At 39.7% G+C, this 22,904-nt stretch overlaps 1 protein-coding gene across 3 annotated transcripts in view; it reads right to left on the bottom strand.

Annotated features, from left to right (window-relative positions):
* Positions 1–843: 843 nt before the first annotated feature.
* scn1laa (sodium channel, voltage-gated, type I-like, alpha) overlaps positions 844–22,904 on the bottom strand; it is a 36,231-nt gene continuing 14,170 nt past the window's right edge. For 2 of the 3 annotated variants that reach the window (XM_033617491.2, XM_078174491.1), the window contains 18 exons: positions 22,004–22,210; positions 19,399–19,668; positions 17,986–18,357; positions 15,952–16,084; positions 15,579–15,817; positions 15,307–15,480; positions 14,844–15,200; positions 14,181–14,657; positions 9,067–9,199; positions 8,808–8,962; positions 8,436–8,609; positions 8,222–8,344; positions 5,542–5,811; positions 5,346–5,402; positions 4,701–4,838; positions 4,443–4,547; positions 4,074–4,344; positions 844–3,963 (listed from right to left, as the gene is read on the bottom strand). In XM_033617491.2, the coding sequence (XP_033473382.1) occupies positions 2,771–3,963; positions 4,074–4,344; positions 4,443–4,547; positions 4,701–4,838; positions 5,346–5,402; positions 5,542–5,811; positions 8,222–8,344; positions 8,436–8,609; positions 8,808–8,962; positions 9,067–9,199; positions 14,181–14,657; positions 14,844–15,200; positions 15,307–15,480; positions 15,579–15,817; positions 15,952–16,084; positions 17,986–18,357; positions 19,399–19,668; positions 22,004–22,210 (4,848 nt within the window). In that variant the 3' untranslated portion in view covers positions 844–2,770. The remainder of the gene's footprint in view (positions 3,964–4,073; positions 4,345–4,442; positions 4,548–4,700; positions 4,839–5,345; positions 5,403–5,541; positions 5,812–8,221; positions 8,345–8,435; positions 8,610–8,807; positions 8,963–9,066; positions 9,200–14,180; positions 14,658–14,843; positions 15,201–15,306; positions 15,481–15,578; positions 15,818–15,951; positions 16,085–17,985; positions 18,358–19,398; positions 19,669–22,003; positions 22,211–22,904) is intronic. The other variant, XM_078174492.1, reaches the window with a different exon arrangement.

The following is a 22,904-nucleotide window of genomic DNA, read 5'->3' as shown; positions in this document are numbered from 1 at the left end:
GAGAGGGTTCTGGCTGGAGCCATTACACTATAAAAGGTTTCTTTGTAGAACTTCAGGGTTCTGGTTGAATCTTTCACAGATGGTTCTAGGTATAGCCCTTCATGTTGAGTTCTCGGTAGAGCCCTCTGAAAGGGTTCCACGCGGGACCTTTATAAAGGTTCTACCAGGAACTGAAAAGGGATTTCCTATGGGGACAAGCCCAGCAGCCCTAAATGGTTCTAGTTAGCACCTTTATTTGTAAGAGTGTACAGTGCATAAGAAAGGGACCAATAAAGCACACAATTACCAAGAGCCCAGAACCTGAACAATTTGAGTGCTAAATGATAAGCTCACGAACACTCACAAACACCTGCTCTCTTATGTACTAGACTATACAGACATTTTTGTTTTCATCTTCACCTAATATTCGCTCACTGACTGGACTGCAGGACAAACAATGAACTGATAACAACATTGATCTTAAACCAAGAGCCATTGCTGCAATCGCACATCTACTACAAGTAAAAGCAAAACATAAGAAAAGTTGTAGAACATCACATGATAGAACAGAACATTACTGGCACGGAGGATCTGAAGAGACAGAGGGATGGACATTAAGTAGTACACAGTTTCACCAGAACATAGATGATAACAGGGTCATTATAACTGAAAAAAAAGAAGAAAAGAAAAAATATAAGCACAGGTTAGTCTAGGAGAATATTTGACCTATAACCAAACTTTAATCCCTACTTCACAGTAAGCTAAAAAAGACACAGTAATTAATTGAAGATCCTTACATACGTATATTAAACACTATATAAATATCTTTTATGTAAAGAAAATAAATGAATGTTTTAGGCATACTTGAGGTACATGTAATCTTTATTCTTTTGGCGTTCAGTGAAATGGGTTATAGCAGTGTCTTGCATGCAGTTTATTTATTTAAACACTACAAGCAATATGCATATGAATGATGGGAAATGTTAAATTCTATGTAATCAAAACATTCTTTCATTATGCATAAAATATAGTGTAAGTAATGAACGTTTTAATTACATGCAAAATATACTTACATGAATGGAATTATACTTTTATAACATGGAACAACTGTGACACAGTTTAGGGTGGTTATCATAGCTATGGGAAGAACTGACAAACGTAACACAACTGCCACTATAAAATGTAAACAGAAGTAGGAAACATGAGATGTTTGATGCCTTGTCCTTGAGACAATCATTCAGATTATTCTGAGCCGTTTTCCATCCAACTTCGATATTTATCGTGATAAAGATTGAGAGGTACACTGTGAAGAAAACAGTTTACAAAGCACACAAAAACATAAACAATATACTACCCCTTTTTTTCCAGTCACCTTTTCCAAAAATAAATATGCAGTAAGGTTGAAAAGTAAAGCTTTGACAGCACAGCCATATAACAACACCAATAATCAAACACAGGGCTTTGACTCATGAAGAAAAAATGCCGTCCATACAACATTTTTCATAGACATTTACATTTTCCACCTCACAGCTCCTGCTGCATGTACAGCATCCCTGTCTGCCTGAATGCGGCAGATTATTGAGAATATATTTGGTTTCATATCACAGGTGATAGATAGTAATTGTTCCATAAATTCCATAATTTTATAATCATTACATTGAGGTCCATCATCAAAAACAGGAAGGAAAGAAAACAGACACTATGGGGAAAAAAGCAGACACATGGAGGAGAGCTGTATTTTGAAAAAGTCAAAAATGTGAAGTCCTACAAACAGGCTATATCACAGGTAGTCTTCTACTGGAGCAAACAGTCGGAGATTTGTTAAGTGAGGTAATTTATACCAGGCTTTGTCTTATATTTTTAGCTTTAATAAAGAGCAAATCTGAAGTTGAAGACTGTGTTTTAAGCAGTTTCATGATAAAATCTGTACACAATTTGCAACATTGTAAATGGTACAAGTTGGTGAATGATTTTGATGATTCAACAAAGCTGAATGTGCAAAGTATTTCTGCCAAGTGTTACTGCTCTGACACTGATAATCAAAGATAATCGACACTCTTGCTGAATTTGTTTGGACTGTACGTTAAAATCATGTTTTTGTAATGTATATAAAAAGACAGCCATGCCGTGACTGTGTTCATTGCATCATGGAGCATGATGGACAGGGAGAGAGCATGATGAAATTAGTACACTCTAACATGCATAATCATGGAGAAACATTCATGCAGGTCTACATTTCTAGGTAACTGCAGCAACTCCAACATTGTCTCTTGGATTTGTCAAGTATTCTAGTATCAGCAAGCAAGACTAGCCTTAAAGAAGTGCTTCTTGTTGTGAACACTACCCCTGAAGGAACAACCCCTTAAGAGTAAAAAAAAAAAGTGTATAAAAAGTCAATGAGCCAAACCTTGAACTATAAAGTAAAACATAAAAACTGTTTTTTTTCTGGCTTGAAAAAAGTAAATTAATACAACAGTCAGTGATATAACAATAATTCAAGACACTCAACAGCAGAACTAGCTGCAATAGAAGTTAAAGCCTTAACTAATTTGTCTTTCAGAGTACGTAGCCATCCAAACAAACAGCCAAAAGGCATCCCTGCTCACGAACACAGCCAAAAATGTCCCACTACAGCCTGAAGGAGCCCCTTTACTCAAGGAAACATGGTCAGTTTGGCATAGATATCCATACTAAGGGAGGGAGTCCAATGGATGTCTTAGACACGTTCAAAGGTTGTAAACATTTTGTCATAAATTAGAATGTCTTTGTTGCATCTCCAGCATATTTTTTTTTACGTATATTGCTCTCTGACATCTTTGCCCTCAACTTCCTTCTCACTTTTGTCTTTTTCATATTTGTTTGCTCCATTTGTTGCCACACTGTTAGATGAAATTTGAGAGGCTGTTGAAGGTGTCAGTTCACTTTTATCAGCGCTGGAAATGTCTTTGAGCTTGTCTGTGACAACATCCTCTTTGTCATTGTATGTTTTATCCTTTTCAATGTAATCACTGGAACCGACAAATGGCTTTGTGGCACCCTGTCTCTTTGCATACTCTCTAAATGCTCTCTGGATGATGGTGGCCGATGTGTCCTCCTGTTTGCGACGGAGGGTAGTAGTGATGGGTTCGTAGGACACTTTGGAAGGATTGGAGGCCATGAAGCGCTCCTCCATCTGCGCCCTTAGGATGTCCATCTCCCCACCCTCGCCCAGAACACGCTTTGTGAATGCAAACAGGATGTCCAGGCAGTGAATGCGCTCACCGCTCACCATGGGTAGATCCATAGAGATCAGTTCCATCTTGTTAGGCTTGGCTATGCGTAATGGTGGGTCCAGAGCATCTGCAAATTCTGACAGTGTATTGTACACTATGAACTGTGATGCATGAGGATCAAACCTTTCCCAGACCTCATAAAACGTTTCGAAATCATCCTCACTTAGTGGATCTGTGCTCTCCTCAGTGGCCACACCAAAGTTTTCTAGGATAACTGCGATGTACATATTCACTACAATCAGGAAACAGATGATGATGTAGCTCACAAAGAAGGCGATCCCCACAGAAGGATTCCCACAGTCTCCCTTAACACGACTGCCAGGATGCTCCGTGAAACTGTCACAATCATCTTCGTGTTTGTTAAGAATGGGAGCAAGTAGGCCATCCCACCCTGCTGAGGTGGTGATCTGGAACAAACAGATCATGCTGTTGCCAAATGTCTCAAAATTGAAAAGGTCATCAATGCCTTCTTCTTTCTTGACATAAGCAAAGTTTGACATGCCAAAGATGGCATAGATAAACATCACCAAGAAGAGCAAGAGACCAATGTTGAACAAAGCAGGAAGTGACATCATCAAGGCAAACAGGAGCGTGCGGATTCCTTTGGCACTTTTAATAAGGCGGAGGACGCGGCCAATCCGAGCCAATCGGATGACTCTGAACAAGGTTGGCGAAACAAAATACTTCTCTATCACCTTTGAGAGAGACACACCTAAGGAAAGAAAGCAAAACATATTAAACTCTTAACAATACACACATATACTGAAAAGATTAATGTTTTTACTTTATTTGAGAACCACAGTGAACAAAGGAGAGTCGTACCAATGATTGACAGGATGACGACGATGAAATCAAACACATTCCAACCATTTGTGAAAAAGTACTGGCGAAGTGCGATCATCTTCAATAAACACTCTCCAGAGAAGATGATAATGAACACGAAATTAATCCAGTAGAGAACATTTTCCTTTTGTTCTGACTGACCATCAGTTTCCACCATCATGGCTACCATATTAAGCCATATCAGAACCATTATTACAATATCGAATGCTTGGTTTGTGGTGAAGTCAAAGATGTATCCTTGAATTTTGTTCTGAAATAGACACAAGGCAGAGAAACAGTTTAGGTGCTATGAAACAAGGATCAGATTTGTAATACAGATCAGATGCTGTCATGATTTAAGTTACATACTGATGGTCTAGGTATAGGTTTTTGTGGTTTCTTGGATCCCAGCTTTTTCATGGCATTGTAGTATTTCTTCTGTTCCTCAGTCATGAAGATGTCTTGACCTCCAAAGTAAACAGACAAACGAAGACACGTTAAATCACAGCAAAGGTGACGAGGAGATACTGCAGACGGAGAGTGAAAGAAATACTTTTAACTGTTGCATTTCATCGGAATATCACATCAAATGATCAGATTTCATATAGAAGCAGATCTGATACTTATCTTTTTCTTTTGCTGATTGAAATTGTCTATGATGACACCAATAAAGAGATTGAGTGTGAAGAAGGCTCCAAATATGATGAAAACAACAAAATACATGTACATCAGCAGGTTGATCTCATATTCCGGTTGTTGTTCTTGCTATAATAGTGACAGAAAAAGGAGACATTAGTACATTTAAGTTGTAACCCTGCTTAATTTGACAACAGCAAACAGCAAGTGCAATTTAATGACAAAAGAAAAAACTCAAAAAAGAAAAACTCTGTCGCTACTGCCTCACGAAATCTAATGCCAGCACTTTGCTTTTATGCTTGGCAGGTTTAACTTGCCCTTTGCTGGACACCAGTGAAATGCAATACATCTCTTTGCTGTCTGTGTTACGGTTTGATTTTAATTTGGTGTGGAAACTTAATGTCTTCATGAGAAACAATTTATTCATCTGTAAAAGAAGCTAAATATAACATCATGCCATTGTGTCATGTATGTTTTCATTTATTATGTTTAGCCATCTTAAATCCTTCACATATGGAGAGATAATTGCGTGGTTTCAAAAATATCTCAAGGATTATATATCCTATGCTATATATCAGAAAGCACAATTTATAAAAGAGATTATACATTCATATGAATACATTAAAATTTGATTACTTTGCTTTGAGAGTCCACAGCAGCATACATGATGTTCGTCCAGCCCTTGAATGTGGCCTTTATAGAAGTGAACAATATGCACAAAAAACATTGCATTAGCCCTTTAATCTTTCCATCACTGCCAGTTTTACACCAGTACAGCAAATAACATACTTGCGTGCTTGAATCAACAATAGTCTAATGTTCAGTTACTTACCACCTGCAGCAGTGCAAGGTAACCTGAGCCAACATTGTCAAAGTTGATTTTGTAGTTCGTCCAGCGAGCACCAAGTTTGCCGTCACACTCTGTCTTGTTTTTCACTTCTAATGGGGTGAATGGCTCGCCTGTGGTTCTGCAGATACATTTGCCATACTTCCCCGCAAATAAGTTGACCCCCATGATGCTGAAGATGAGCCAGAAGATGAGACACACCAGCAACACATTGAAGATGGAAGGAATGGCTCCGAGCAGGGCATTGACAACCACCTGCACACCAACACACAGACATAACCCATGTGTACGGCAAAGATCACTGCATGTAGAACTGATGCACAACACTGTATATTCTGGTGATGGTAAGAATAGGAAAACACAAGAGTGAATGTTTCAGTGCCAACATACACACCAGCATGAGCTCATTACAGCTAGGACTGACACCAAAAAGCTCAAATGCAATGATAACTGCATGGTAAAGGTGGGAAAAGAATTAGGAGATGAGGCAGGAGATTGACGCTGTGTATCTAAACGTTGTCTTAGTGGGTTAAAAGTAAATTTTAGAGAAACATAGAAACAGAACACCTTGTAGAAGGCATGATGACGCCACAAATTTTGCTTACTGTAAACAGAAACATAAATAAAACATGAAAAAATCATGTTAAAGAGCAAAAATCCAAAACATAGATATTATAATGGAAATTAATGTAGCGCATGAAAAGCTGTTCATGCAAATGAGGGAATTCACTGGCTACCACGTGAGGAAAGACCATCATCTTAACAGTGATGTAAAGAGCTAGAACACCACAACATGACAGCAACTAATCAATGCATGCTACATTGATTTCAGCAGCCAACAACCCTCCCCCTCAGTTATATAAGTTGTCAAACCCTGTTTAGACCGGGCTTGCATTGCACAGCAAAATATTGTAATGGTAGACGTGACACCACTTAAAGGAATAGTTTGACACAGATTGTCTGTTTGCGTGTAGGAAGCTGGAGCCAGGAGATGGTTAGCTTATCTTAGCATAAGATGGGGAGCAAGGGAAACAGCTAGGCTCCTTTACCAGCACCATGTTGTAACTTGTTTGTTGAAGTTATACAAAGTCTAAGGTGCATATGGGGAGTTTGTGCTGGACATTTTCTTGCCCGGGAGCAGTGATTTCCCGGAGTCTTGTGAGGAAACTATAAAAGAAGGAAAGGACATGACGTCAGTGACAACGTTCGAATTTTGCATTGTTGGGGATCCTTGATTTGCAGTTAGAGCAGGCCAGATTATTATAGCATAGTTTTAAATGTATCAGATTTGTCAGGCAAACATTCATTCTGTAAACTCTACTCCAGCAGTTTCAAGATAAGTCATGCTGTTTCCTACCCCTCCTATGTTACGTAACTAAAAAATATTAACATTCGACAATTGTTGCCTCTTTTTATGTGGCGAGAGTTAAAATTAATCATCTTCAACATGATTGTGTTATGGTTTCAGAAGGATGAAGACAGTTGGTGAACAATTAGATGCAAAATAGGATGAAGGCTCGACAGGATGATTTTTTTCTAAGCAACTACCGTGTTTTCCCCAAATGATATACAGATTTTAGGGTATTCTTTAATCTTAAATGGCTGGAAAAAAACTGCAAATAGCTAGCAAAAATTTGAAAAAATCTCCCAAGGGGAGCATGCCCCTGGACCTTGGTAGCTTTGGGCTGAGCCTTGAATGTTTACAACATCTGACTCCTCCCCTGGTGGTATCAATCCTCTGATCTAACTCTCGGCAATGCCATTTTTCCACCAAGATTGCATATGTGTGTGGGTTTTTTTAATACAAGAAAAGCATCAAAAATAGGCGATAGACTGCTTTCCAATTGCCAGTAGACTAGAGCTGTGTACACAGCTGTTTTTCTTTTCCCTGGTGTGTGACATTCTACATCACAAACAGGCCGTAAAACAGATTAGTAAACAGTAGAAAGCAGCATGGCGTCCAGTGAGAATGCTATGGTGGTTACTTCTTTTTTATATCATTTACTTATTCAGTCTCTCTCTCAAACTTGGTGCCAACTACATTTTGATTGATGATCGAGTGCTGCTTGGATGGAGACAGAAGGTATTTTGTGGCAGCCTATCCTTGCATCGCGCTGGCAAAGGGCTAAAATTAACACATCCACCTGGATGTTGTATTTCCATCACTGAAGATCAGTGTTGACTGGAGGTGGAGCCACTAAATATACATAACTACTGCAGTCATTTGTCCTGAGACGGAATGCCGATTGAATCCTTTCCCATTTAATACAAATGCTATATGTTATTGTTTTTTTGTGCAATGGGAAGAGGCTTGAAAAAGGAAATAAGTGCATTTCCTAAAATGTCAAACTGTTCCTTTAATCAAAATCCTGCAAAAGTGGTGTATAATTAGATGGTAATTTAAAAGAAAGTGACATAATCAACTTAATCATTTAAATATTTAAGTCACCCGGAGGACAAGGAACAGCTGGAGAAAGAGGATTAGGGAAGGACAGGAAAGCTTCATTTACGTGCAACACATTTTTGGGGGATCTACTCTCTAAGTTTTGCAAAATCATAGAGCTTCATGCTGCTCTTTGCCAGAGTGCTTGTATTCTGTGCCGTGAGCTAGTGACAGACAGTGCACCATGACTCAGAGTGGGTGGGGAAATCCAGTGACTCTTACCCTCATGCCTTCAAACCGAGACAGTGCTCTCAGCGGCCTCAGAGCTCGCAGGGTTCTCAGAGACTTGATGGCACCGAGTTCAGAAAATCCCAAGACATTGGCTATCATACTGACCAGTGAGACCTAGAGCACATGCACACACAGATATCAATTAAAAACATGTTTAAAAAAAGTGTATGTGTGCTTCTGTGAAAGCAGAGGTGTTTCAACCTACATCAACAATGAGGAAGTCCAGCCAGCACCAGGCATTTGTAAAATACTTGGCATATCCATATGCCACCCACTTCAGTAACATCTCCAGAATGAAGATGTACGTGAAGATTTTGTCTGCAAATTCCAACATTGTTTTAATGGTCTTCCTCTTCTCAATGTAGATGTCCTCAAGTGCCTGGGTGTAAGAGAAATGAAAGTGACTGATCTAAATAAAAGAAATATATTGTATTCACAGACTTGACCTTTGCAGATTTTTTCTATATTTCTATGGTGAGACTGTGATACCAGACACACTTTGTACTGCATGAGAGCAGGCAAATCAAGTGTTCCAAAACAACCTTATTGACATTTTTCTTCCTGCACAGACACTTACCAATGCTCCACTGCTAAGCAGGATCATAAAGATGATGAAGCTCTCAAACCAGTTGTGCTCCACAATTCGGAAGCAGGTCCTTCTAAGCGTCCACCACACCTTCCACCAGCCCACTTCCACATTTACCTGACAGCACTGGAACCTTTGCACACAGCCTGAGCACAGACAAAGGAGAGATAGTGATATACTAGTGTAACATGGACAATTAGATTAACACCAAGGCTGTGGTAGGATAAGTGGTGGTTGTAGTAGTATTCACCGTCAGTAAAGCAGGCATCAGGTTCCATACATTCTTCTGATTCAAAGTCTTCAGACTCTCCTCCCTCCCCGCCTGGCAAACCGTCTATTGTGCTGCCCTCAGAGGAGCTGATCTCGCCATCGTCGTCTACAGGCTGCAGATATAGCAGAGTAAAACCAATGTTAGAAGAGCAAACATAGCAGAGCCATGGCTAAATGTAATGAGGCTGACATGTTGAGCACCTGTCCATACACTTCATGCACTCCTTCAAATTTATTGTCATACAAAATTAGTCAAGAGATTTGCACAAGACATGTATAAAGAAAGAACACCCATTGTAAGTATTTGCTGTAACAAGATTGAACATGTCAACATGAAAAGTCTACATTATAGTTGTTACTGTTGTCTACCCTCCTCATCAACTCCACTTAAAGGGTGGGTCCATCTGTGCTCTTTTCTGTGTTTTTCTAATGGAAACTCCCACTCAGCCATTAGCAAAAGCAGTGACATAGGTCAAACTGCTGATGCACTCTCTTCCCTTAACCCCCCCCTCCCCACCATTCACTGACAATGTAGAGAGAGGAAAGTGTTCATTTTGAAGATTGAAGATTCGAGTTTGGAGATGAAAAATGGTGCTATTTTATTATTATTAAATCTCTAGGCTATTTGACCAGGTGGAACCCACTGACATTCAATATATAATACTACATTTGTACTGTATAAACATGTAGATCCATAATCAGAGTGCTTCCAGTTTGGAGAAGCAGACAAGAGTACTGGGGCACAGAAGCTAAGTTAAACACTGCTGTGAGCACCACGTTAGTTCAGTTATGAAAGTACCACAATAACATACTAACTAAGGCTGCAGCCACATGGTAACAAGATGGTCAAAACCCGTCATCAAAAGCACTGTTTTCCTACCTGGCATGCACACCCACCTTGCATGTTGTGTTACCTTTTTCGGTAACACTTTACTTGAAGGTATCTACATAAGGGTGACATGACACTGTCATAACTATGACATGACACTGTCATGGACTTGTCATAAACATTATGTTCGTGCCATAAACATTTATGACTGCTGTCGTCAAGTGTCATTCGGTTTTTGTAATGACAAGTTGACATTGTTTGGGTTGTCTTGATTATGACAACTTGACATTAATCAAAGTGACATTACCAGAAGATGTCTCTGTCATGACAAGTTGACATTAAATTTGTTTGGGATGTCCTTATAATGACAACTTGACATTAACCAGGGTGACATTACCAGAAGATGTCTTTGTCATAACAAGTTGACATTAAATTTGTTTGGGATATCCTTATAATGACAACTTGACATTAACCAGGGTGACATTACCAGAAGATGTCTTTGTCATAACAAGTTGACATTAAATTTGTTTGGGATGTCCTTATAATGACAACTTGACATTAACCAGGGTGACATTACCAGAAGATGTCTCTGTCATAACAAGTTGACATTAAATTTGTTTGGGATGTCCTTATAATGACAACTTGACATTAACCAGGGTGACATTACCAGAAGATGTCTTTGTCATGACAATAACAATCATTATGTCAACTTGTCATAAACACGAAAAGAGGTGCATTTCTTGTCAATGTCAAGTTGTTATGACAAAGACATCTTCTGGAAATGTCATCCTGGTTAATGTCAAGTTGTCATAATCAAGACAACCCAAACAATGTCAACTTGTCATTACGAAAACCGAATGACACTTAACGACAGCAGTCATGAACGTTTATAACATGTACATAATGTTTATGACAAGTTCATGACCGTGTCATGTCATACTTATGACAATGTCATGTCACTCTTATGTAGATACAATTAAAGTACAAGTAAAGTGTTAGCCATTTTTCTATCAGTTTTTATTCCTCCATAAAAGTTAAACCCTTCTCAACTTTTCGCACCACTCAGCACTGTCACACTTGGCCCTGGCTGCCAATCAAAACAAGTGAGAGGTGGTAGTGTGTAGTTGGTGTGCGTTTTTCCATTAATTACATATGATCGTCCAGTTGGGAACACAACTCTGGTTGACAGGTGCACCACACTGTATGCATTTCTGTGTGATCAGGCCCTAACTGATCAGAGGCAGTGCTAGAACAGTAACTGCTTGTGTTCTGCAAGGTAAAATTACTGTTTCTGTCAAAGAAGTCTGGTGGCTGTGGCTGTGGACGGGGTCAGCAGTAAAATGCAGAATAGCCTCTTAAAAAAAAAAGGACCACCTAAAGTAAATATAAACATGAGAAGGGGCCTTCAGAGAGCCCTTTCTGAAGGGGAACTGAAGCTGTTATGTCGCCCTCTTCCAAGCCACCAGACTCCATTAACAGAAACACAAATTTGGTGCTGGTCTACAGCTGACTTGATCGCTTAGTTTGTGTTACTGTGCAACTTTTGTAACTGAACTAACGTGGCATCCACAGCAGCACGTGGGTTTATGCAGTACTGTATGTAGCAACGACACTGAGCAAAAATCGACGTCAGGTAATATGGGAAAACTTTTTAACAAGGGTTTGGGAAAATAATGTTTTGACTATAAAACATACATACTTCGACCAAAATTCGACATTATGGCAAAGGTGATCAGGACACTGATTAGTCACTATCATTTTACATTTTTTTTTTAAAATTATATGGTTAATGCTGTTTATGTAGATAAACAAGAGAATAATAATATGAGCATACTACAGCTGTCTGCCCAGCATGACAAGTTTCAACTGTTTAATGTTTGCTTAGCCAATTAGAGACACAAAATACAGTACTTGTTCTGTGCAGCCAGTTCTATGAAAGATAAAGAAAAAGTACATTAATAAGGCAGAAATATCTAAAAATAACTGAAGAAGCCTGGCAGTGTCGTACAGTAGCCTCATGGTCTCTCCTTCCGTCTGTTGTTGTATGGCTTTCTACAGGGTGTGTCTCCTAATAGCTGTTAGATGAGAACAGCTTGAATGCCTTCCTGGAGAATGCAGGAGCACCCAGCACTGTCCTGGGACCAGCTAATGCAGTGCAGGGAATGATGTAAGCATGTTGCTGCGATATACTGTGAGCACTAAGGTCAGTGTGTTGATGGTTTGTCCTTTAATCCATCCATTTTGTTTCAGTCAGAAGCACTTCAGCAAAACTGTAAAACATTATAGGTACTAAATGTAACTTTTAACATGTAAGTAACATTATTGATTGTTTTTTATTGCCAATGGGAGGATGGGTCTTACCCGACTGTCTCGGTTGGACCAAACCATGAATTGACCTATGGCTAAGTCCCGTCCTCAAACGCCATGAGCCAATCACAGTGCGTATAGCCATTCCCATACACTCAGACATTCTCTGCCTGGATGTCCATTGAAATGCATTACAGAAAGTCAGTTTTGTTCGGTTTTATGAGCTTTTTTTGAGATTTGAAGTTTTAAAATGGTCAAACGGTGTGCATGGGGTACATGCAACTCCAACACAAGGTATCCTGAGAGGCTGGGCGACAAGGTGTATTTTTTACACTTTAAACCACATCTCAACCGAGAAGTGTCTCCTTTGGATAAAGTTGTGTGGTAACGTTAGACCACAACATCATCTCAACGTGAATAAGATGAACAATAATGTCTACATCTGTTCTAAGGTAAGTCAACATTGTGTTTGAGGCAACATATTGTCACTTTGCTGGAATGAATTATAAAGTTATCTTTAACATCTCTAGCTAACGTGAGCTAACGTTAGCGCCTAGCTGCGTTGTTCATCATGTCAGCTTGTTTGCTGGGAGTTCATTAGCCTATTTTGTTCTAGTTTTGTACTTTGGTGATCATACATCGTTAGCTGTTGTCCAAAGGGCTCTAGTTAAGCTAACGTTAACCTCTGGAGCTTAGCTTCGTTAATTTATCTGTAATAATCGCAGAGATAACAAAGGTTGGCAAACGTTATGCTGAATGATTCAATGTAAATACTGTAGCACCAAACTAACGGAGAGACACTCTTGGTAAAGATGGTAAAAAGGCCGTTATCTTTTTCTCATATTCTGAGCCAAAAACTTTCAGTGGCACTTTAACTTGTTGTCTTTGATGGCGACGGCAACGAGATGCGGTTCACAAGTGTACACTGTGACCTGTAAATTCTGGCTTGTAATTTAAGCTTTTCATCGACCTTCTCAACAATAAAATAATGAATATATCCCTCCCATGCGTAGTTTAGGCCCTTTTGGGTACTTCTCAATGACATCTGATCGTTATGTCCCCAAAAATCATCAATTGCCTCCTGTGAAATACTGTGTACTGTGACACCTGCCATAGCGCCGGTCACTGAATGTTGATAGTTTGTCCGAGTGAGTGGAGGGGGGCGTGGCTTAGCCATAGGTCAATTATGTGAACCATTACACTCCTACTTGAGAGCAAATGAAGCAATTCAAAAAAGGATGGCAGATCTGTTAAAAAGGTAACTGGATGGTTATCTAAAATGTGGTAGGCAGTCTCCATTTCATATAGCACTGTGTTCTTCTTGCAAGTCTCCCAAAACATTGAGAGGATCTGTAAAGCAGCAGCAAGCAAGCAGTAACGACTTTCTTTCTTTCTTTTTTGCAGTCTTTCACATTTACATACAATTCCCAATTGTTGAAAGCTGAGACAAAATTTGAAATAGTAATTCAACAAAGTGAATATGTAGCAACAATCATACAAAAGACAGTCATTGTGTTTCTTTTTGTCTTTTAACTGTGAGCTTTCACAAAGCACAAACTGCCCCCTTAAGAAGAGGATTCAGCGCCCAAGCACTCAGGCTTAAATGGCACATAATGAAATCTACTCACTGGTATTTTCCTGTCTATATGGCCTCTCCCCGTTAAAGGGTCATGGTATATAGCGTCTTCAGGGAAAATGGTACGTCACGTGCTCATACCTCATCGCCAGTGTGGGCAAAGTGCTTCAACATGACTACTGTGATGGATCATACCACTTAGCTACAACAACAGATATGTTTGCCGAGAATCTCAGGCAGCACTGAAATTCTTCGTCACCCATCATACTTCATAAACCTTAGTGATATAACTGATAAGACTTGGTTTCAAAGGAGCAACTCATTTCTAGCAGTAAAGGCAGCCTTATAGACCAAACCTACCAACCTGTAAGAGCATCCTTACCACATGGCATCCTGGTACATCAGACGAGGCACTGCTGAAGTCCTCCGTGTTGGCGTTTTCAAAGTCAGACTCTCCCACAGCAATAGGAACAGTGACAGTCAGACTAGGATTGTTGATGAAAGACATTATAGAATCATCACTCTTGCTGCTGACTATGTACTTGTCTCCATTTTTGTCCACTCCAGTCACATCACCATTTCCACTCTTAGGAAAGTCTTTGATGGTATGGTTGGGGACACCGTTTGGCCCTAAAGGTTTGTGGAGCTCATTCAGGGTTTTGTCCTCGTCCTTCCCTTTCTTCTTTCTCCTGAGGCAAACACTATTGCAGCTGCTTCGAAGTAGGGACTTGAGGAAGGCAATGCCCTTTTGAATCCGTGCTATGGCAATCTGCAAATTGTTGTCACCGTCATCTTCTGTTGCTGCCAGGTTGTCAGCGCTAAATGAACTCAGCAATAGGGCCAGGAACAGGTTCAGCACCTATCAGATAATGACATGACTTAATGTAATGTAACTTAATGTGCATTATCTTTCAGCTATTGCATTTTATGATAATGTGTAGCTAAAAAAATTAATCATGGGTGGTTATTCTTTGCAACCATGAGGTAAATCTACAAAGGTTGGACAAGTTAGACTCATGAATTGACCATAAAAATGATAATGTACCACAAGGTTTCCAATAACCATGACCATCATGTAGACAATGATGCACTTGGTCGTCCCAGCCACCTCCATACAGTCCCACATGGTCTCTATCCACTCTCCACAAAGCACTCGGAACACAATGAGGAATGAATGGAAGAAGTCACTCATGTGCCACCGGGGCAGAGTGCAGTCGGCAGAGATTTTACACACACAGTCCCTATAGCTTTTTCCAAACAGCTGCATGCCCACCACAGCAAAGATGAAGACAATAATGGCCAGCACCAGCGTCAGATTGCCCAAGGCCCCCACTGAATTACCAATTATTTTGATCAGTGTGTTAAGAGTGGGCCATGATTTTGCCAACTTGAATACTCTTAGCTGCAAAGACAAAAGAAAAACAAGTAATTCCACAAGTTTTGGCACACAAAATGCACCTAAAAGTACTCGCTACAACACATATGTATTTGTATATGCATATACTTACCAATCTGAATGATCTCAGAACAGACATGCCACCCGAGTTTGAGAAGCAAAGCTCCATCAAGCTTACACTGACAATGATTCCATCAAAAATATTCCATCGCTCCTGGAAGTAATAGTATGGATCCAAAGCAAGAAGCTTGAGGACCATTTCAGCTGTGAAGATGCTAGTGAATACCTTTATAAAAACAAAAATCAGAACTATTCACCATTAATAAACATAGTACATATTTTGTGTAAAACATTTTCTGCACTCTACGCTTACACGCCACTCACCACATTGCCCACAGCCAGCATATTGCTAAAACTCTCGCTCATCGGATAAAACTCCATGGCCATAAACAGTGTGTTGAGAACGATGCAGATGGTGATGGCTAGATCCACAAATGGATCCATCACAATTAGTTTAATCACCCTCTTGATCTTTAGCCATGCAGGACAACATTCCCAGATGAGGAAGGTGTTGGCAAAATTGTACCAGCAAGAAGGACACTTCTGCCTTGACTCTTCGAGCTCTGATGCACACAAGTGATGGAAAAACAAACAAACATTATATGTATATATTTTTTATCTGAAAGTACTATTTATCTTTTTAATATCCAAAATATAATCAAGATAGGATGCTCAAGTTATGGTGTACAATACCTACCCTCCATTGTGCTGGTTATGACACTAGCTATACTATGAACTCTCTGCCTGGCCTCTGGGCCCTCAAGGAAGTCCATGAACTCCTGTTCTGTTCCTCCACCGGTCTGTCTGTATTCCGTGTCTGAGGTGTCGGCCTGGAGATAGAAGCACTTGTTACAGATGCAACGGCACTACAGCAAATAACATGTTACCTTGGATATACAGAAGCTACACACATGAAGAAAAGTGTCAGTATTTTGCATCACAGTGTAAAGCTGCAAAAGTAAAAGAAAGCAACAAGCAAAGGGAAATGTGTATTAGAAAGATACCAGGCTGACTCCAGTAGGTAAAGCTCTATAATGACACCCTGGTCAGATAATCAGAAGCCACACTTATGCTTGCCAGTCACAGTGGATTAGAAAAAAAGGCGCATAGCAGTAAGAACATTGTTTTTTTTCCATTCCTTACCATTAAATCAGCATTACCAGTTAAATTTCAGCTTTAGTATCTACTAAGGTTTTCGTGTCTAACCAGGGTTGTGGGGAGCCTTGTGACACACCTCTCTTCCTGTGTGTCACTGACTCTGTATCACGGATGCAAATGTCTGAGGAGTATAAAGTGGACTTAAATACCAGCCTCTTTATTTAAAATTTGGAAACGATTTCTTTTTAGCCATGCTAGCTACATTTATTAGACATTTTTAGACACTGACATTTTTGTCTTTTGGTGAAATATCTCGACAACGTGGCATGGATGGTCATGAACTTTGGTAGTACAGATGCATGGTGTCATGATGAAGAAATCCTGATGACTTTGGTGATCCCCTGACTTTTCCTCTCATGCTGTCATTAGGTCAATTTTTTGGCAATTTTGCCTTTTCATTAGATAGGAAAGTTTAGTGTGAAATGGATAGAGAGGAGGGATGACATGCAGCACAGGGCCGGAGCTGTAGCTAGGACATATCCTTTGTACATGGGGCGCCCACTCTACTAGGAGAGCTAGTTGGTGCCCATTAGGTCAAATTTTTAACTGTAAAATACTTTGGTTTATGACCAAATACCTGCAAAACTAACGGCACTCACATCGGCCTAAGCTGTAGGCCTTACTTTTTGCTTTATGTTAGTTAGCAGGTGGTAGCATTCTAAAATGCTAAGACGGGGAATATGGTAAACATTATAGCCTATCTGCTTAACATCAGTATGTTAGCATTTCCATTGTGAGCATGTTAGCATTTAGCACAGAACAATGCTTGCAATTGATTAGCTCAAAGCAGGAATGCAAAATGTTAACAGCATCGCCTGCTGAAATGAATAGAATCCTATAGTTGTACTCTAACACATGCATCATTCTCGAACCAAAAACATGCTTTTTAAAAAAACCAAACATCAATAATATCAATATTAATAAAATGTTGCATAAATCACTGTTATAGAGACAAAGCGCAACGTGTCACGCTCTGAAAACCTCGCCCATTGGAGGGGAAAACTATCAGCCAACAATATGCTGAAACTCCAACAAAATGGCAGTAGCATCAGATTCAGATTCCTTGATATTTACATTTGATCGAATAACAAGATAAGATCATCATTTAACCTTACAAAGATCAAAACCTGGCGTTACATAGATCAGTTAGCTTCAACCGCTACAGTTTGTCTGGCCTAATTAGCAAAATGCTTGCTGTAGTAAGCATGCTGAGTGTTAGAATCCCACAGTTTTCCGATATCTTCCTGCTGATACCTAAACAAAACTTAATTATGGACTCTTTCCCGTGTTGGTAGTGCTTTCCACCAAAGCAGCTTTTTAGGCATTTTTGTGTTGTTTGCTAGCAGACGTAAATGAAAAGGAGGCACCTTTACACAATACGAAATTGTTTTCCCCTCCAGTGGGGGGCGATACTTGAATGCGCTCTGTCACTATGGGTGCACAGTACAACAAACAGTGTGAGTCAGACAGGAAAAGGACAAATAAAAAGAAGAAAACTGAAATATATAGAGCTAAGGACTACTAGCTATAGGCACAATAAAAGGGCCATGTGGGCTAAACAACCCTTTCTTACATTGTCTCCAGTGGAAGCCATATCTACTGTCACTTTAGGTAGAAGGAGCCCCACAGGTGACGATGGGAGCGAATTCCCTCCCACCAGAGACACAACCCCATTGCAGTCTACAGAACTATGCTTGATCCCATTGGGTGGAAGTAGGAGATGCGCCAAGAAGCTGCACTGGCTCAGACTGCTGCTGCGTCGATCACGACTCGGGGGACGAAACAAAGAGCCCCTCCGACTCAGGTTGTCCTCAAAAATGCTGTTCTCATCATCGGCAAATCCATTTTCTGAGCCTGCGTCTCGTGTTTGGCTCCGGAAACTGAAAAGGCTGGTCCGACTGTTCCGTCTGGATGAGAACAGGGGTCCACGAAAACTCAGAAAGGACTAGGAGAGAAAGATATTCTTCAGTGGATATATGCTGATTGTAAAGAGGAGAGAATGCCGATGCAAACGATCAAGCAAATGACATAAAAGAGATTTCTGTGGTGTGGTAAAGAAAGAGTTGCCTGATGATGATAATGATGATGACGATAGGGATGATGATGATGGTCATAATGATGATGGCGGGGCATGTAAGGAAACGGCAAAATTAGAAAATACAAGTTGGGGATGACTAAGAATGGTAAGAACGATAACTGATGGTGATGACGAAGAAAAAGATAATCATGAAAACAGTGGTGGTGGTGATGATGATGATGATGATGTTTATAAGCATTGCAAGGAAAATTGCAAAATAAAAAATGCATCTTGATGATTGACAGTAACAAGAATATAAGAAGTTGATGAAGAAAAAGAAGAAGAAGAAGCTGATTATGATGATGATGATGATGATGGCGATACTAATGATGATAAAAGGAAAAAAGCGCCATTGCGATAGCAGTGAAAGACACGCTGCTTTAGCCTCAACTGCAGGACATAAAAGTAGTCACAAAATTTGCTAGAAACTCACAAAGGATCAGGAAAGTTAGCAAATACATATGTTGAATAACTCTTAAGCTATTCAGTATTCTAAAATCTCACACTCACAGCTTTGTGCAGCTGTAACATAAGCTTCATAATCACATTATCAGTCCTTTTGCGTCTCCTGACTGTCACTCATTTTGAGCTCTGCGAGGAGCTTGACAAATGCCAATGAGTCTTCTGACAAAAGTCAGACATATCTGCCATTCAGTTAAGAGAACACTTAACACAGATTTTTTTAGTTATTAAGTAGAAATGTTTAACAGTTATTAGAATTTTATTCTTGACTGATTCAGAATTACCTTAGCAGTAATACTGAAGTTAAAATAATGGATAAAAGCAATGTGTAAAGGCAACTTTAGAGTTGAGACATAATAAGCTGCAAGCAGAGCAACAGTGAGTGATACATTGGTAGCAGAATATCAGTGCTTTCACAAACAAATCACACTGACAGATATACTGAACCTGATGTGCTAATGAGCATTTCATGTCATAGTTGAGCTGGTTTGCATCCACAGAGAAGCGGCAGCGAGCTTTCTTCATACTGTCCTGCGACTCGGATTTAGGAACCCTCTCACCAGCCTCTTTGCCCTCCTCTTCCTTCCTTTTTCTTCGCCTGTTTCGCCTCTCTTTGGCACTTTTGGAGCTGAGCTTGGAGGTGTCAGTGGAGCTCTCAGGGCCGCTGGCTTTGTTGCTGGCCTCCCCACTCTCTGCAGCAGCTGCAGTTGCTGCTGCCTAAAGGAGGTAATAGAGAAAAATGGGGTGAACACGTGGAATAAATCTTTGTGGTTCTTCTTTTGCTTAGTTTTTGTTGACAACATTGTCAGAAAACTGCTATCTGCAGACAGATAGTTCTTTCTCCTGCCATGAAGAAACACAGTATGTCTTACTGTGATTAAAAAACACAATGGGTAGCATCGTTTTTAGAGAAAGCATCAACATGCTAATACCTGTAGGTCTGTTGGGGCTTATTTACAGGATGCAGATACATAACCAGGTATTGTGGAGCAAGTCACATTTTCAATATACATTATTATATTGCAAAGAAAATCAAAACAAAAGAGAAGCTTTGGCAACTTTCAAATACAGCTGACAACTGGCAACCACAGAATATGGTGCTGGGATGTAACTATGTATATTGACTCCAATATTGTACTTAAGTTTAAATTTGAGATTGCTGTACTTTGCTTAAGTACTTCCATGTTCTGCTACTTTAAATCTCTACTCCACTTAAGTTCAGTGGAAAATATTGTACTGTTTATGCCACTACTACTACTACTTTAGTTACTACATACTTTACAGATTAAAATTGTACATGCAACATAGTTAAATTATCTCCTCATCAGCAAAGTACAACATTAAAATACTGTATCAGTAGTAATATTCCAATCATATAATATATAATAGTCAGGGTAGTAGCGAGGATTTTAGAAATACTCATGAGTCCAAGACCCGCCTCACCTCACCTCAAACATTTTAATAAGGCTGTCAAAATAATGCATTATTTTGATTGATTAATCACTGAAAAAATAACATGATGCCTTTTGACCGGATGCATCATTAAAGGCCCCAGTGGCTTTGTCACATGATGGAGGCAGACGAGGGAACTGCCCATTGGTCCGACAACCCATTGGTCCGACATCCCATTGTTATTACCATATTAAACCCATTGTTCCGAAGTCCTGTTGTTCCGAAATCATCATGATGCCCTGTGGTTAAGGTCTGGTTAGGTTTAGGCACAAAAACCACTTGGTTAGGGTTAGGAAAAGATCATGATGTGGGTTAAAATGAAAAAGAAAGTGACAAACACATAAGCTGTGAGCCTGCTTCGCCTCAAGCCTTTCCCAGCTGACCCAGAGCCGGTCGCGACGCACCATCAAGGTAGAAATACGCCCGCTAGGAGCCGTTCGGCACCACGGACCATTGGACTAATGGGATGTCGGACCAATGGGCTGTCGGACCAATGACATGGACCCGGCAGACGAGACGCTGCTTGGCCCCATAAACGGAACATTTACAATTAAAAAACACCCAGATGGAACTGTTGATAGGAGCACTATTCTTTGCAGTTTCTGCAGTATCACCTCAATGCAAAGCATTTAGCAGCGAACCCGGAGGTCCAAGCCAGCACGGCCTCTGATGCTAGCACTAGCAGCTAGCCTCGTCAAGCCACACTCAACCAAGTGTTCAGACACAAACTGAGTAAGTCCACCTGTGACGACTAACTCCCTTGCAAAATGGATTGCAATGGACAGCAGACCAATATTTTCAAAAAAAAAATTGATGATGATTAATTTAGATAAGATTTTTTTTTAAAATGCTTGACAGCCCTAGTGTTCCATTAGTTGTTTGTTTCTTCTTTTATATCCTAGCTATAAAGTCAAGATTTAAATATTTTGTGTTCAATATTTTGTGTAACATTTACTTCCAAACACTAACATCAAAGACTGAAATTCTGGTGGAGAATTGCTAAATTGATTACTTATTCATTCACTGGTCTGAAAAGTAGTCAAATTTAAATATATTCTAGTCTAAAAATACTAAAATCAACCTGTTAAATATGCATCATGTGGAAGTTTTTAATTATAGCCCCCAGGTTTCTGAAAAGCCCAAACTCTAAGACAATATACAGAGACATAAACTCAGCTGCAACCATATAACAATACAAATCTAATGAGTACTTTTACTTTTGATGCTTAAGGTACATTTTGCTTATAATACTTATGTATTTTTACTTATGTAACATCATAAATGCAGGAATTAACTTCCATCCTCCACCACTGGCAAAATCATACATACAGTATGTATACATGGACATGTATTGTATGTAACTAGTTTGTGGTTTGTTCCAAATCATCATATGAAAGACTCATAACAACAATACTAGTGTGCATGTAAACAGGCAGCTAAATGTGAATTACCATAGATACACACAGCTGTCTTTTGTAAAAGTCTAATATAAAAAACAATTTCTAGTTCTAAAAAATAAGATGCATCCCAGCTTTATGTCATTTAATTGGAATCAGTCATTTGACATCAACTTATATTTAGACCATGGATTGTCCTGTACCTGAGCGTCCTCCTGCTGCCGTCTCAGCTGGTCAATCATGGCCTTATACTCTTCCTCCTTCTCTAGCTCCTCCTTTTGGGTGGCCTGGCTCTGCTCCTCGTAGGCCATGGCGACTACAGCCAAGATCAGGTTGATCAGGTAGAAGGAACCGAGGAATATCACCAGCACAAAAAAGATCATGTAGGGCTTTCCAGCTGCCCGCAACGTCTGGAAGAAAAATAAACAGTTTAGTTGTAAATTCATAATCTGATTATTCTTAATACAGGCCCACTAGTTCATTTTTAATCTTTTTATTTTTCTTTATGTTTATTCCACATTACTTTTCTGCTTTGTGTTATTTGCCATGGGTTAAATATATGATAATGCAGCAAAATTTATATAGATGTCTCTCACACTGCATTTGTTTGTCTGTGGCCAATACATTTAAAGAAATAATGTCCATGCTCACGTTCTCAGGGGTAAGACACTGACATGAAATTGAATTAATTAGATTAAATACCCTGTGAAATTTGCCGCTGTGACACCATCAGCCCAAAGGATAACAAAGAAAAAATAACAACAATCACCAAGTGACCAAACAAGTAATGCTACTCTATTACGCACAAAAGGTTTTGCCCATGGGAGCTTTGTTAAATTAATGTTTGCTTTACTTGCTCTTACTACAATATTAAGCCTATTCAGTGGACACCTATTTGCCTTTAGGGCCATTCAAGTTGTGTTTGCCTATGTCACAGTGGGACTCATCATTGTTCCTTTTGATCAAGATGCACCTGCACGTCATTTAGAGGTTGTTTGAACACTTTTAATCCCAATATTGTAATGGCAGAATGTTTTGTCTATGACTGAGCCCCTCCTTAACACAGCAAGTCCTGCCTGTTTATGTAGACTGCACATATACAGC

Source organism: Epinephelus lanceolatus, chromosome 14, assembly GCF_041903045.1.
Source record: "Epinephelus lanceolatus isolate andai-2023 chromosome 14, ASM4190304v1, whole genome shotgun sequence".
NCBI lineage: Eukaryota > Metazoa > Chordata > Actinopteri > Perciformes > Serranidae > Epinephelus > Epinephelus lanceolatus.
Note: the sequence above shows the minus strand (reverse complement) of the source record. Positions and strands in the feature narration are given on the sequence as shown.